Raw genomic sequence first — 16,799 nt, forward strand, 5'->3', positions numbered from 1 at the left:
ATTTGTAGCTATTGCTTGGGAAGATTTCATTGTTTGATTGTGATTACAGAAGCGGTAAATCCATTCGCTATTGGCTTCTCGTCTTGATAGCATAATTATGCATAAGAATTTTGTTTGCGCAATTCAAAATTTACATTCAAGAATATTCATGCCGACCGTAGCAAAGTGAAGTTGAGTTTCAATGGTTTAGTCGGATAATTGGATGTGAGGGAAAGGATGTTCAAAAGATTTAAATTTCACAGAAGGATGGAACTATTGAATCGAGTTAGATCGCTGGAAGAACTTACCAGTTCCCAAAAGTTAACAATTACCAACTACGAGATCAAGTCAGAGAAGGCCTTCAGCGCAACAGAACTGATGGAACCGAATATGTTGTACCACGTCCACGAACATTCATGATCATCACACAAAGACCGGAAATCTTCTTGCCTCTCTGCAAACTATTTATAAATTTTTCGAAATCATTGACTATCTTGCGTAACTACCAAACAACAACTAGAGTTGCTCTCCGGCAAAAGATTCTAACTCAGGTTAGATATTTGTTTTGTAATCAAGTTTTTCCTGGAAATAGAATTGGTAGACTCTGCACCTACTGGTAGTAAGAGGTAGTGGTGGGAGAATTACCATTAGAGGTGAATGCCAGATGTCAGCATGTTCAATGTATCGATATACAATATGAACCAAAGGTTATAAAGGAATTATTTATACTAATTATTTAAAAAGAAAGGATTGAAAACCCTTCTTTGGAAAAAAAAAATTATTAAAAAATCAGTGCCAGGGCAAGCCGGTCGGTCTGTATTACAGGTAGCGGATTGAATATTATCAAAAACCAAGGCATATTCACTTTAACTAGGCGACCTTATTCGCTTTTACTCTTAAGCCATTTTTCGTGAATTCTCAATCACAAAGAGGATTTTAGTAATCTCCCTTAATTCGCTTGGTAATGTTTCTGCGTGAGCGGCCCACCTGTTCTGGTGAAGTTTTTAGCTTTTCGCGTGAGGGGCGACAGGGGGGCGGTCTGGTAACTCATACCGCGATGAAATAGTTGTTTTCAATCGCACTTTAGGATCAAACATGACAAACATGAAAGTAACATTACTTTTGAGTGAAAACTTCAATCTGTAAGGTCGCCCACAACCCTGAGGAAAAAACCTAGTGTTTACTCTCGCAGATGACGCCACAGTAGATCCACTATAGGCAGTACCCTTACTAAAATGACCCCACTTGCAGAAGCTTATCTGTACACATCAGAGACGCTAAACAAGAAAAAGGCATAATCTTCGTCAAATCGTATTGGTAAGAGAGAGATCGGTGAGCTTTTGCTAATCTGGTACTACGGCGTGCTCACTCATTTAGCAAAAAGTTGTTTCACATATTCACTTATCCATAAGCAAAAACGTGCCGATCTCACCAATACATTGGCAAGTCCGGGCGATATGTCAAACACAGCTGATCGGATTTTCGTTACATCTCGCTCATGCTCAAGGGCAAAACAATTTGAAATCGTGCGTACTCGCATTGATTCCCCCCTTGAGGGGCAAGGGGGGTGTGGTAGGTGTCTAGTATCTAACTGTGGTTTCGACTGTGTGGCTAAAAATAGAAGAAGAATTTATTAATGATGTATGCATGTAGTCGAAATTTTGTCTGTTGAGAGCTTTGGGCTTACAGCAAGATTTCTAAAGGTTGCGGAAATAGTTTGGATGCTTGTCTTGCTGTCTACGCTTTGGATAAATCGAGTATTAGGTGGTGTGTTGCTAGGCGAAATTGTAGATGGAACCTTATTTTCCAAGAATTTGTGTATTAAGTCACAAAGCCGTAATTTTATGACTGTTAAAATATGCATTTATGTCTTTCCTGATTTTTTTATGTGAACAACTCGGGAAACCGGACGGTGGATGCATCAGGTATGAAAGGTTTTGCGTTTCCTTAAGCGAGGAACCTTGATAGCATGTACTTGTATTATACAGGGTGCGGCAGCATAACTTCCTTTTTTCAAAACTCAATAAAAACTATTGTATGCATCGGAAAATATTTATTTATTTTTTATAATGTAGGTACATGTCGAAAGTTTTTATTTACATTATTTTTAAGATCAAATCTGTTAGGTTCTCCATACATTGCGTAAACCGATTTCTGGCGTTTGTCATGACTCTTGTTAGCATAGCAGGTGTTATGTTGGCAATTTCTTCTTGGATGTTGGTTTTCAAATCTTGTAGGGTTCTTGGACGGTTCACATAAACACGGGATTTCAAAAAACCCCATAGAAAAAAATCACAAGGGGACAGATCGTGAGAGCGTGCCGGCCATTCCAAATCGCCTCTAATTAAGATAAGGCGCTCTGGAAAGTGTTCCCTCAAAACAGCCATCGATGCTTTTGAAGTGTGTGCTGTTGCACCGTCTTGTTGGAACCAAGTGTCCCCCAAATCCAAATTTTCTAGCCGTGGGAAAAAGAAATTCTGTAGCATGTTTACATACCGGTCCGAATTCGCTGTCACTGTAACCTCATTTTCCTCAAAAAACCAGGGACCAATAATTCCAGCTGAGGAAATTGCACACCACACTGTGACTTTGGGTGAATGCAAAGGCTTTTGATGCAATTCTTGGGGGTTGGTGTCAGCCCAGTAGCGCATGTTTTGTTTGTTAACCGACCCACATAAATGAAAATGGGCTTCAACGCTAAAAAAAACAATAGCACCCTCGGGAACGACATCAAGAAGAAGCTCACACGCGTTCATCCGAGAATTGAAGTCATGTTCTGAAAGTTCCTGCACTATCGCCATCTTATATGGATGAAAATGAAGATCATCACGAAGAATTCTTCTCACAGAACGATCGGATAGTCCAAGGGCAGATGTGTGTTTGCGCGCAGAAAACCCTGGCGAACGCAACATTGACGCTCTCACTGCTTCAATGTTCTCAGGTGATCTAACGGGCCGAGGGACTCCAGTTCTTCCTTTTGTCGCACTTGCAGTTTGTCTGAATGTAGTGACCCATGTAACAATTGATTTGCGGTCTGGGACGGGAGCCAACGGGGCTAAATTAAAGCGATTCCGAAATGCACGCTGTGCTGCAATAACCGAACATCCGCTTGAAAAGTAAACCTCAACGGCAAAGAAACGTCCTCACTATTCCAACGCATGATGGCGACTGAACCGTGTCGGGACAAAACTTTACAGTATCCCCTCTTGAACGAGACCACTAGCGCTCCGCTATGACATCAACTAACTGAGTGGCGCGCATTTTAAAGAAGGAAGTTATGCTGCCGCACCCTGTATTATAGTTAAAATCGAAATTGTGCGAAAGCAATTTACACAAATGTAATAAAAGAAAATTCAGAAAAAGTGAATGACGGCTTCGTCCAGGGCAGAGGCAACTCATCAGATGCTGCCTTACCTCTGCCCTAGGAGCAGTATGACCGAAAGTGGCTGCAGGTGGTAATAGCTCCTTTATGTATAATCACAAGCACGACATGAGTGCGAATTATATTCAAGTGAAAATCTTGAACATTATTTTTGAATGTTGAAGTTAATCTAAAACTGATATTAAAAAGGACTAGGAAAAAGCGGTTTCTTCATACATGGGACATAATTCCACTCATATGTAGTTATGAATGGCTTAAGATGGAATAAATTCGCGCGATATTCTTATTTTTCTTTATCCTTTTTCCCATTCACAAGCGGGGTCAGTTCGTCATAGTCGGTTTCCCCATTTGATCAAAGGCCTGATCTGTATGTAGTTGCGAGGCCTTCAAATCACAATCCAGCGTATTAAGCCACCATTGTTTGGGCCGGCCTTTTAGTCACTTACCATCGACTTTGATGTTTAGACCAATCTTGGCAAGCGAGTTAGCCTTCGCGTTTCTCGCATTTTTTCCACGATTGGTGCAACCCCATATCGATCGCGAATATCTTTGTTTCGGATGTGATCAAGGCGTATCACGCCAGTAGTCTAAGGCAACATTTTCGTTTTCAACGCCGCCGTTCATTTTCTTTTATAGTCGGTCAACACTCGAAACCATAGATGGCGACAGGACGGACCATATTGCGATAAATATTAGATATGAAACGTTCGTTGATATGTCGATCACAGAAAACACCAGTTGTGGTCCGCCACTTTATCTGGTTTGCACTAATGCGTGAAGCAATTTCACAACGCAGTTCTCCATTGGTTGATAACATTGACTCGAAATATTTAAATCACTCACTTCTTGGGAGATCACCGTCATTGAAAATCATAGTGGCCGTTTCATGGGGATCGGTCGTCAAAGATTCAGTTTTAATCCGATTCAATCTGAGACCACGTTGCATGAGCCGATCATTCAATTTTTGGCTAAGTTTCTCGAGATCCCTTTTGCTATGCGACACCAGGAAAACATCATCAGCGTAAAGCAGTGTATATGGAGCTGGACGTTGGATGTTCCACGTGACGGTGCTCATAACAAGAACAAAAAACAGTGGTGAGAGGGCGTTTCTTTGATAGGCACCGACAGAGACGCGAAGCGGTTTCGTTACACTGGCCACACTTCGAACTTTATTTTCAAATCCTGGATGAGCAATTTGTGATGTAAATAATGGTAATCTAGCTCTAGCCTAGCTTAGGCTCAAACTATTAGCATTTAAACATGGATATAATTCGCACCCTTGTCCGGATAGCTGAGTGGTTAGAGCACAAGGCTGTCGTACAGAAGGACGCGGTTCAAATCTCGTTGGCGGCAGTGGGATTTGTATCGCGATTTGACGTCGGATACCAGTCGACTCAGCTGTGAATGAGTACCTGAGTCAAATCAGGGTAATAATCTCGGGCGAGCGTAATGCTGACCACATTGCCTCCTACAGTGTTGTGTAGTGTACCGTTAAGGTCTTGAATGAAGTGCTCTAACACACTTCAAGGCCCTGATCCAATATGGATTGTTGTGCCAACGATTATTATTATTGTCGGGTTTTTGCGAATATATGCAGCAGTGTTTTCCACCTGTTGCCACTTTCGGTCACGCTGCTCCCAGAAGTGAGGCAGCGTCTGATGAGTTGCTTCTGCCCCGGACGAAACCATTAGTCTAGTTATCCCCCAAACGAAGGGTCCGTGGACCAAATAATGTGAGAATAAGTTGCTCTCCATTTGGTCCGGTCCAACATCAAGTGGATGTGGACTTAGGATCCCACATTATCCTAAACAACGATTTTATTGTTGCTTTAACATAGACCAGCTCATGCTGCATATTTCTACAGGTATTCCCAACGCATGTTTCCGCTTAAAGAAAATTGCATGCAAATACGAATTGATTTTGTTGGCATAATTAGAGGCATCTATTGCGTTAGCGTTACATTGTGCAGCTGAAGGTGGTGTACCGGTAGTCAGCTGATCCGAGGAGTCGAATTTGGAACTTCAGTGGTGTAATTGCATTTTAATAGTGAAGAGGCGTAAAAAAAGTTAAGCAAAGATTAGTATAGTTAATATTTCTGCATTTTGGACAGTAGAAACAAGTCCGGAAACCAGAAACTTAACGCCTCAGGTTTCATATTATTTCTATATTTCTTTTATAAAGCCATTTGAGTGTGCATTTGTTCCATTAGTACCTAGCACGTAATATAGGCATATATTATGGGAGAATATGCCTTTAGTGTGATATTAACGGTAAAAGTCTTGAATTTGGAAAGAATCGACAACTGCGAACTATTACAATTTTGTTATTAATAATTAATTTCCACCAAACTTGGATCATGTTCTATGTTATAGCCTAAAATGCTACAAAATTTCGTCGTTCTAGGATGAAATAAAGGGGGTTTTGCTGCCAATTACTAAAAATTGTGCTAATATAATATTATTGACTTTTTTGAACAGATATCGGGGGAAGGTATTTCGGAGCTTTGACACCATATACTGGCAGCTTCCTGATTTTTTCGAAAATGAGTTCGTTTAAGAAATGATCACTTTCAACCCTCGGCACTCCCCACCTTTCCAACAAATGTCAAAACTAAGACCGGCTACTAACCAATACCTTTCATTTGATACTCCATTACTATATTTGGTGAAGAAAATTTACACCCTCCTTTTGGATGTATGGGGACCCCCGCCCCCTAAATTCGATGTAGAATAATATAAGCAACTGTAGTCGTGTACACTCACAGTTCCCACCTTTCCACCGAATTTGGTGTCAATTGCTATAACCATCTCCTATATAACACAAGATGATGACGTTAAAATAAATCGTTCAATGGGACTGTTAAGGAATTTCAAATGAACAATTGCGGCTCACTGTTACTGCCTAGTCAAAAGGTATCCTTGAAGCGTCCGATTTTCTGTCTCATTTTCGGAAATTGGAATATAGGAATTTAAATGAAGGAGTTGATTGCCTTGTTTCATTTGCCGTGAAAGGAAGTCGAGATATTCGTGAGGGGTGTAAATGGTGCAGTTCGTTGGCGCAAATTACTCCTACTGTCTGCTCGTATTCCTACGTCGCTGACGATAGTAAGTGGAGATGTACTAATCAGTTTTCAAGATACTTTCAAAATTTATCAGGAATCGAAAGGTTTAAATCTTCACCAACTGATCATCCGTCGAATGGTGAGTTTGCTACTACGATGAGGATGGGATGCATCTTTTTCGAACGCCCAAACTCCAAATTCACGTGGGTAATGCTTGAACCATAGGACATCAAAATGATGCAGCCGTAGTCATCGGAAACGTCAGAGTTTAGACAAACGTGAGGCGATCATTGACACCACTTTATTTGGCGCCCGTTTTCTTTTGTCATTTATTCAAACTTAGTTGGAAATTTCATTCATTTCTGAATAAGATCTCATTCGTTAAATCTTAGCACACAAAAAAAAATAACCAACGCAATTTGAATACGCCAAGACTTTTGAGCCAATCCTTTAAGAGCTCTGCAAGGGAAAGAAGGCTTTTTCTTATAAGTAATTTCTTTATTTTATTTATTCGATTGGTTTTTTTTTAAGTCTTCATTTTACTTCTTTAGTTTTACGATTACCCTTTTCATTTTTAAAAGTTTTGATTTTATTTTCAATTTGTCAATTATTTAATAATATATGCATATATTACATGCTAGGTATTAATGAGACATATGTCCACTCGAATGTTTTTATAAAAGAAATACACAAAACCTTTCATACCTTAAGGGTACAGCTTTCGATTTCTCGAATTGTTTAAAATAATGCAACAGATGGCAGCTACACAGCTTTTCTTCAATTGGAAGAAAGGAAATTCTTTTTCGATTATACATATAAGTAGCGGGAGAACTGCGTAAGGTTTTTTCGATATGTCGATTCATTCAAAACGACGAGCTTTAAAAAAAAAAAATAATAATCGTTGCTGTGAGAATCTAACTAGATCTGGGCCGTGAAGCGTTAGACTTTCGAAGACAATGTGGTCATTATTGGGCTTGCCCGTGATTATTACCCTGATTTGACTCAGATTCTCATTCACAGCCGAATCGACCGAAATCTGACAACCAATCACGATACAAATTTCAAACATTTAAAATTGTCAGTATGCTTGCATCGGTCTAAGAAGGACGGCGCCCAAAACAAAATAGAATTATATAGATATTTTCCCAGTCATAATCCTTTGAGTATGCCATTGTTAAGGAAACTGTCTTTCAAGGCATATTTACTACGGTAACCACCGATAGCGTTGACTTCTGGTAGTAGTGATACCGCAATATTGTAGATTAGTATCCGCGATAACTTCCGGTGTTTCGTTACCATTTTTGTGTACTTTGGATTGTATTCTAAACCTCCCGCAGGGGTCGCTTATGATACGGGGGATGGTGTCCCCAAGTTGCCCGAGCAAGTCGTTCTGACCCCTCTAGTTGGCATAATAATAAGCCTATGGAAAGTTTCGCGGTGAAGAGCAAACTACGAATGACCGATGCACGCCGGGACATACTAAGGCTCTCCAAAGCCGTCGACAACTGATTGTCGACGTAGATGTAGTGATGTGAGCCAAGCTCTGCCAAGGTGGTAGTTGTGGCATGTATTAGGAGCCAGCCCCTTCGGGACCATGGTCGGGTGGTGTGCATTGAACCGGTATTGATAGAGCACGATGCCCTTAGCGAGCGTCGATGCGTAAATGAATTACGGGATCAGTTAGGCGCAGGCCAGACCTCAGGCAATTGCAGTAGTGGATGTGTTCCAGAGGGTACACCAGTTCCTGACTATTACGGCCGTTCCCTTGTACACGATGTGCTGGTGAATTTTCCATGGAGAATAAATCTACACAAGCAAAAATAATCGACGAAATAGCAGGGAAGGAGGAAGAGCAGCACAAAAATGCGTCATAAACTGCAGTGATCAGCGAAAGAGACGATACCGATGTTATACCGTGACGCTCAAATAAAGAGGAAGCCTTACCAAGTGGCGGCACTGACCGGGCGGAGACGGCAACTCTAACACCCCATAGTGTCCCTGTTCCGGGATAAAAACCTGATCAGAATGGCTAGTCCTAAGCAGGTGTATTCGGACAAGCATCGAGTGGAAATGCAGTTGACCGTTCTAGTTAGAGCCGAAGAGGAAAGGTTCATCAGAAAATGCGCGGCAGTGGCGAAGCGTATGCGGTTGGCAACGTTCCTCTAGAAGAACGTCAGCAGAGGCGTCAAAAATAGATTGATGGTACTGGAGGAACGTGGAGAGCAGCGGAAGATGCGTGGAAAGCAGAAACAGGCGCACTTCCCGCTGAGAACACGGCAAGCACCAAACGGATCGCACTGCAAAGCGAAATGCGGAAAAAGCGGAATAAGGAAGACGTGTTTGAAGAAGTCTTTATCCAAGTAGTTCCAAGCAGAAACAACTGACTTCGCCATCAGAGACCCCTCTGTCCAAAGAAAAGAAGGGTACAAACCGAAAGTATGTAGCAGAGAGGACGAGGAAACGAAGAAGGACTAAACCGTCGGCTCTGCTCATTAAGCCGACTGGAGGCAAGACATTTGCGGAAGTCCTTAGAGAAATCCGCTACAAAGACAACGGAGCAGAGGTGTCTCCCATACGGAAAACGAAGGGTGGCGGAGTCCTTGTCGAGCTGGGTCCCAAAACGGCTGGCAAGAGTACGTTCGCGAAGCGGTTGAGGGTTACTGGGGGAGATGCCTTACAGAAACGATCGAAGCGGAGAACGCCGTAAAGCATGAATGTCCAGAGGTATCCAATGCCGGGTAGGGACAACGTCTGTAAATGTTCGAGTCCATAAACCCGCCGTGGTGGAAGTCCCCGAGCAATATGCGAGGAAACTACTTGGCAGCGGGAAAATCTAAATTGGATGGATAGTATTCAGGGTACGAATGCGGATAATCCCATCAAGTGCTACAAGTGTCTGGACTATGGACACACATTACTAAGTTGCGCAGGACAGGCGGACAGCATGCCGGAGGTGCGGTCAGATAGGTCACCAAGCGAAGACCTGCAATGAAAGCGAAAGCCAGAGGGAAACAGATTCTGGAAATGGCTGCGAGAACGGGCTTGCAGGTTTAAACACTGGATCCACGCCAACATTTTGGCGTCCAGCCGGCGAAAGAAGCGTTCCAGACATCACTTTTGCGTCGGAATCTCTGGCATCATCGGTGGACGGGTGGCTAGTGCACCGCGTTCGAAGTGGTTGACACTACTTGCCGTCGTGCACCAACCCGACGCTCTCCCTGCCTGTGGAATGTCGTGAGGGTGAACATCACAAGTTCGTCGAAGCTTTTGGAACAGGCAGAGTCGTGCTGGAGGGCACCGCGGGGAGTGGTAGCATTGCAGCTAATACTGATGGACGGCAGAAATTGCCGACTTACGAAGCGAGTGGCATAAGCTCCGCTGTTTGCACAACGTTTACACGCCAACGCGGAGAAATACGCTAGAAAGGCGGTATATAAATCAGCAAAAATGAGATTCTGCAGTGGGATAAATAAAAGCAAAAACTTGCGGCTGGCAGGACCTGATCAACGAGGTGAATGAGGACCCGTGGGGACTTGGCTATAAGCTTGCCACCCGCAAAATCGGGGTTCAGTGGAAGTCTTGCATACTAAGTACCGACCAAATGGACCGCATTGTACGGACATTATTCCACAGACATTCTGTAGGGGTTGATGTGAATAGCGCGGAAAGCGTCGAGGATTTCCTTCTATTCACAATGAGGGAGCTCGAAGAGGTGGTTCTCACCCTGAAAAACAGGTGCTGAGCCTTGATGATATCCCGTCGGAAGTTGACAAACTGGTGTTCTACCAACGGCAAGAGTTGCTGTTTGGGGCGTTCAACGCTTGCTTAGAGGCGAACAGGGGGCAGGGTCGCTGCAAGGTGACCAGACTCATGCTGATCAGCAAGGGAAAAGGAAACCCCGAGCTATTGCTGTCTGCATACGGACCGCTGTGTATGCTTGACGTGGACGGGAAAGTACTCGAAAACCTCATCAGGAGTAGACTCGCTGAAGCAATCCGCGCTGCTCGGAACTTATCTCCAAGGCAGTTCGGGTTCAGAAAAGGGAGATCCACAGTGGATGCTGTTATGGAGATCGTAGACGCTGCTCATCGAGCCGGGGCACACTGTCGCTGATCTCGACCGATAGTGCTCCTCATAACGCTTAATGTCAGAAATGCCTTCAATTCCGTAAGATGGACAGATATGCAACACACATTAGAAAACTCATTCCATGTGCTTAGTTATCTCTTGCGGATATTGAGGGATTATCTAAAAGACCCCTCCTTGCTCTATGACACGCTAGAGGGCCAGAGGAGGATGGAAATCACGTCGGGAGTAGCACAGGAATCCATCCTAGGGCTGGACCTCTGGAACGTTTCCTACCATAGTCTCCTGAAACTCGATATGCCTGAAGAGTCGCGTCTATTCAGTTATCCAGATGACGTTGCGGCGCTCGTTGCGGGCGCACTGTTGAACAGTCACAAAGCGGACTTGGCATATTGATGCGACGGGTAAGAGAATGGATGGCTGCTCAAGGTTCAAACCTTGCGTAGGAAGAAACTAAAGTAGTCATCTTGACCAAGAAGAGATTGGCGAGTTGACTATAGAGTTAAAATCAGCTGTTCAATACCTTAGTTTAATGCTTGACTCGAAGATGAGCTTCTTTGAGCAAATCAAAGTAAGAGTCTCGGCCTTGAGTCGAGTAATGGCGAATATTGAGGCCCTTCTCTTTGCAAAATGAGCTAAGAGGCAGACAGACTGCGCACTTATCGACAATTTAGATGCGTGGCTGAACCGAACACACAGTGAGATTGATTACTTCCTTACCCAGCTTTTAAGCGGGCATGGAGGTTTTCAGTCTTACCTGCACAGGATTGGGAAGGCGCGATCTCCTGATTTGGTGCTCTGCAGTGGAGTGGCGGATGACGCTGAACACAACTTTTTGCCTTGTGAAAGGAGGTACGGCTTTCGTCAACAGCTTTAAGCAGATACGGGAGAGCTCTCTCCAGACAACATTTTCAGAGAGATTCTGAAGAGCTTTGGCAGCTGGAGTTTTGTTTCGTATTATGTTTGGGCTCTTCTTATTCCGAAGAAGGTTGAGACCGGCTCCCGGACGGGCTGAATAACAACTCCCTTCCTCCCTTCCCGTTGGTGAAAAGGATTCCTTAACTTGAAGGCTTCCAGAGCCAGGAGAGCGGGAGGGTTACACTGAAGTAATTTGTCAAATTATTCCAGGCTACTTCCTTGATGATAGGAGGGTGTTTAGTTGGTATTCTGACAGCGTACTGTTGCAGGACTCCAACTACTCCCAAAAAAAACCTAGGCAAGGAGGGATTAAGCATGCGTAATGCGACTATGTTCTTGGCAAGGTCAGCGCATCACTCAAAGAATTATATAATGTTAACTTCTTCAAGCTAAGAACAAATCCTCTACCAGAGTCGACTAAAAGAATGGAGATAACATTAAGGGAAGGCACTGCCCGTGCCAAGAACATAGCCGCCCTCTCTGCCAAAGTACACAAAAATGATAACGAAACACGGAATATTATCGCGGATACTAATTCCCGCACTTACAATATTGCGAAATGGCTACTACCAGAAGTCAGTGCTATCGGTGATTATTATAGCAAATATGTCGTGGAAAAGAGCTTCAAAGTGGTTGAAAAGCGGAAAGATTAGGCAGCATGAGATTCTAGTTTTGCTCGGTGTAAAAGCACTTTTTCCCCCCAATAAAAAAGTATTCAATTAAAATGAAAACTATGATTACAATGCATTGAATAGTCCTCATTGAACCGATGGCAATATTGTGTTCACATTGTCGCACTTTGAAATTTCAGTATTAAATCCCTGGCATGTGTTGTTCCAGATTCACTTCTAATTCATATTGGTGGAGCTACTCAAGAATCAAAATAATTTTTATAGCATATTAGGCAATACAATGCATGCTTTCAACTAAGGGGCACAGCGCTCTAGTTGTACAGCCCAACTTAACACTACAGTGGTTGATGTGAACAAAATTAAAACTTATATACTAAAGGATATTTTACTTGTAAATTGATTAATTATAATATCTTATAGAAACCTAAATAAGGGGGAGTTGCAGTTACCAAAATCGGAATTTAAGGGAGTATCTTCAGGTTGCCTGTCTGTCCGTCACACGCATTTTTCTTTTTGGTGGAAAGGTGGGAACTGTGAACGCTCATGCATACAGTGAGTTACATCCTTTTACATCTTTTATACATGCAAATGGGGGTGTAGTTTTTTTTTTACATCAAATGTAGTCGTGTGGAGTATCAAATGAAAGGTCTCAATTAGTTCTTTAGCTTTGACATTTGTGGGCAATGTGCGAGTGCGAGGGGTCGAAAGTGATTTCTTTAACGGATCCATTCTCAGAAACTACCCAGCCGAAAAATCTGAAAAAATCAGGAGGTTGCCACTATATGGTACGTGGGCTCCGAATTACCTTCCATACCGATATCTGTTCAAATACAGTTAACAAGAGTATATTACTATAATTTTCAGTGACCGCATAACTGAGTATTTGGAACGCAAGGCTGTCGTACGGAAAGTCGCGGTTAAAATCTTAGTGGTGGCAGTGGGATTTGTATCGTGATTTGACGTCGGATACCAGTCGACTCAGCTGTGAATGAGTACCTGAGTTAAATCAGGGTAATAATCTCGGGCGAGCGCAATGCTGACCACATTGCCTCCTACAGGGTTCTGTAATCCCGTGGACCGTTACGGTCTTGAATAAAGTGCTCTAATACACTTCAAGGCCCTCTCCAATATGGATTGTTGCGCCAATATTATGTTATAATTTTTAGTAATTGGCTGCAAAACCCTCCATAAGCTCATCTTAGCACCGCAAAATGGCTACAACATAGAGCATGATCCTACCAAGTTTGATGCAAATTACACTATTACTATCAAAGTTATAATAGGTCAAAGTTGTCGTTTGTTTGCAAATTGAAGACTATGAATGTCAATATCACCCGAAAGTGGATACTCTCAGATAATCTATGCATATATTACGTGCTACGTACTAATGGGACAAATGCACACTCAAATGTCTTTATATAAGAAATACACAAAACCTTTTGTACGTGAAACGTCCATCTTCCGATTTTTCGACTTGGTTATCATGGATTTTATCAACATACTATCGTAGCCATTCTTATTGGTCGTATCCATGATGTATCCTATCTCCTCACAAAAGTTTTTTGGTGAGAGCGGGGTAGTTAGGAGTCGGTGTATTGCGTCGAGTCTCTTTTTGTTGGTAATTGTAGAACGAAGTGCTAGGGATAGTCCGTTGGGTGCTCGTCGGTTTTCGGTAAATGTCGAATGAGGGGTACCCATTGGAGCGCATAACTTTGTCGTTTTCCTCCATGTTTTGGGTATATGTGATGAACTGGAGTCTGGCGTTAATAGTGTTCAACATGGTGTCTACGTTGGTTTTGGCACCGAAGAAAGGAACAAGTTATTCCCGAAATATCGATATTTGCTTAATAAAATAATCAGTACTAGCGGCGGAGACGGTGTTATGTTTTAATTTCTTTAAATCAGTTCGCTAGAAACACCGCGGATCACACATTGATTATTAACACTAGAGCTCACAGGGAGCTCTGCTCGCGATGGGGGAACTATTATCTTCAAACTCCTACAAGAATTCTTTTGGAGCATATGTTCCAGACAGCCATCCCGGTTCCGACGGAAGCAGATAACCTTCGATAAGCTATGTGGCAATAATAAAGAATTGCAAAATGTATAATAATAAAGAAATGAATTCATATTTTCCTAGTGAAACATTTGATTAGATTGTTTTGATCGTTCTTGTATGTATGTTTTATACATATATGTATATATTATCTTTGATTGAATGATGAAATAATAACAACAAGGACTATAAGTTAAAAGAAAGCTCGCAGGGGGCAATAAATCCAAAAGTAATATTTCAGTATTTGCTTATTGTTTCGTCGATTTTGGTTTCTTAATATTCCATTGTGTATTTCATTGTCTCGGTGAACCGCTTACTAGACATTCCTACCAACGTCTTCTGGTAAGCTTTCTCCTTATCGAAAAATTGGCTGAAATCATTTGTTTTCGATTCCTCTCGATCATTGCTACCAGCAGCAAAATGCCGAAAAGGCAGTACACACTAAATATTTCCCGCTGCCACAACTGCTTGATGACATCCTGGATCGCTGGAATTGATTTGATTTGCAAATTTTCCAAGGTCTCAACAAACATGGGATAGTAATATTTTTCCACTAGTTCCACTTTCCGTTTGAGCAGATCCACCTGGGCACTCGTTATGAAAATGTAGTTCAAATCGATTCCCAGACTATTGAAGAAGGTCCCTTGGTAGTCGACCTGGTTTTGGAAAATTCAGAAATAAACGGAAAGAAAGTGTTAACCACTTTTGAAACTTACGAATACAATGTCTACCGGTCGTTTTGTTTGTTCGTCATATTTGAAAAGGAAGTTATTGACCCATTCAATACTTTGATATCATTTTGCGGATCGGGTTTTACCATTTTCAAAGCAATTCCGACGAAATTTTCATATATTTTCATCAGCTTGTCACTAAATCTTTCGTATCCTGGCATCTTGCTCAATATTCCTGCCGCTAATTTCATGCTATCCCGAAAAGACATTTGGAAAATCGGATTTACGATTGCAGCCTCAGCAAAAGTTCCTTCACGAAAGTGCTGTTCAATTGTTGGTTCCTATATTAACAGTAGTTTTGAATTAGAATGATGTCTGAAGCAGTGAGTCCCTTTACCTTCCTCAAAAGTTCGATTGACGCAGCGTGAAACACTGCGATTTTCTTTAAGGCCACCTCCAAGTGGTGCTCGTCAAGTCCAATCTCCCGATCAGCAGCGATGAATCCTAGAGGTTTCATATCTTGAAAGACTAAGTTCCGGTGAGATTCTGCGAAAACATCATAGAACCTTTTCAAAGTTAAGAAGTTAATTTCTTGCTGATGGAATATTTGGAGAGTGATACTCACTTTGGTGCTACTACAGTAGTTCCCAGTATTTTGGAAAGTTTAGGTAATAGCTCTTTGTAGACATTAATTTCTTTATCCACTATCCCAAATTCTTCGATGACAGAGTGAGCCTCGTCTATTGGAATACTTTTTATAACGAGAGAGATTTTGTTACTTCTCGACTGCACATGATTGTATATGACTCTGGCACGATAAATCGTACTCGTATAATTATCACCCGGTTGGCTTCCAGGTGTCATTTGGAAATCAACGATCTCAATTCCTTCAATTGCTAGTCCCTTTTCTAGACTTCTTTTGAAAAATTTTCTGCTCAAGTAGCTTGGCGGAATGAATTCCTTGCAGGTTTCGTGAGACATCTAGAGGATAGACGAGAATTTATTTTGTTAAGGAGTTTGCATGTTCGATTGACTTTGAGGAGCTACTCGTTAGCAAATATGGGAAAATTGTACGACAAACAACAAGATAAAATTATCAAACACAGACTAGAAATTTACTTCGAATTTATTTGAGCATGTTAAAGTATGGATGAAGCCTCGAAATGGTGCTTCCCTAATTAGGACCAAATAAGACCTTAAAAATTTGGGCACACCGAAAGAATTCCAAATAAAGGATAAATTTCCGGATCTTCGAAATACTTACTTTAAGCTGAAAGTATTTTAGGTGTGGATGTTTTAATGCATGTAGCTTATCAGTTACGGTAGTGGGAAAACCGCTACCGCTAAAGTAGAAGTAGAGCTTCCTGTTGGTATGGATTTTTTCACGATATTAAGGAAAGCGTCTTTCGGTTTAGATTGAGGAGTGACGATAAAAGGAAAGCACAATTGGATTTGTAGACAAAGCTTGGTATATAACCCAATTTAAAACTGCTGACTAAAACCAAAATTCGTCCTTACCAAAATTCCTCCAATCTTAGAGCTAAGCAACATGCTAGCTTCAATTTAGTCAGCAAGAAATTCCTGATGATGATCTGGACCTTCAAATCAAATACTTTTCAAGAACAAAGATAACTACACAGTAGCACAGAATCTTCTCGTGAGGAATCAGGCGAAGTCAAACACTTATGGACGTCTCTTATCATTCGTGGCCTAGACCACAGTTATCTCGCACAGGAGAGCACTGGGGAACTGAAGATCAAAGGCATACCCACCATGCTTTCTGTGAAACATGTCTTGACAACGGAGAGGTAGCAAGAAAATGGTAGAATCAACCTATGGCTAATCACATTTGAGGTGTCTTTGAAGATCGACAATCTCACCTTAAGTAAGGCAATAAACCGTACTTTGGTTCGCTTTGGTCGGATCATGAGCAAATAGATTCTGCAGTGTAAAAACTGCCAGGAAGTCGGTCATGCGGCGTCAAACTACCATCTCCACCATGGTTGCTTCAAAT

At 42.0% G+C, this 16,799-nt stretch overlaps 1 protein-coding gene across 1 annotated transcript; it reads right to left on the bottom strand.

Moving 5' to 3' along the window:
* Window positions 1-14,555: 14,555 nt before the first annotated feature.
* On the bottom strand, window positions 14,556-15,766 carry LOC119658175. Its single transcript, XM_038065442.1, has 5 exons — window positions 15,411-15,766; window positions 15,183-15,351; window positions 14,902-15,126; window positions 14,646-14,770; window positions 14,556-14,601 (listed from the first exon to the last, which is right to left on the bottom strand). The coding sequence occupies exons 1-5, from the start codon at window positions 15,764-15,766 to the stop codon at window positions 14,556-14,558; spliced, it is 921 nt and encodes a 306-aa protein (XP_037921370.1).
* Between the last annotated feature and the right edge of the window lie 1,033 nt (window positions 15,767-16,799).

Source organism: Hermetia illucens, chromosome 5 (assembly GCF_905115235.1).
Source record: "Hermetia illucens chromosome 5, iHerIll2.2.curated.20191125, whole genome shotgun sequence".
NCBI lineage: Eukaryota > Metazoa > Arthropoda > Insecta > Diptera > Stratiomyidae > Hermetia > Hermetia illucens.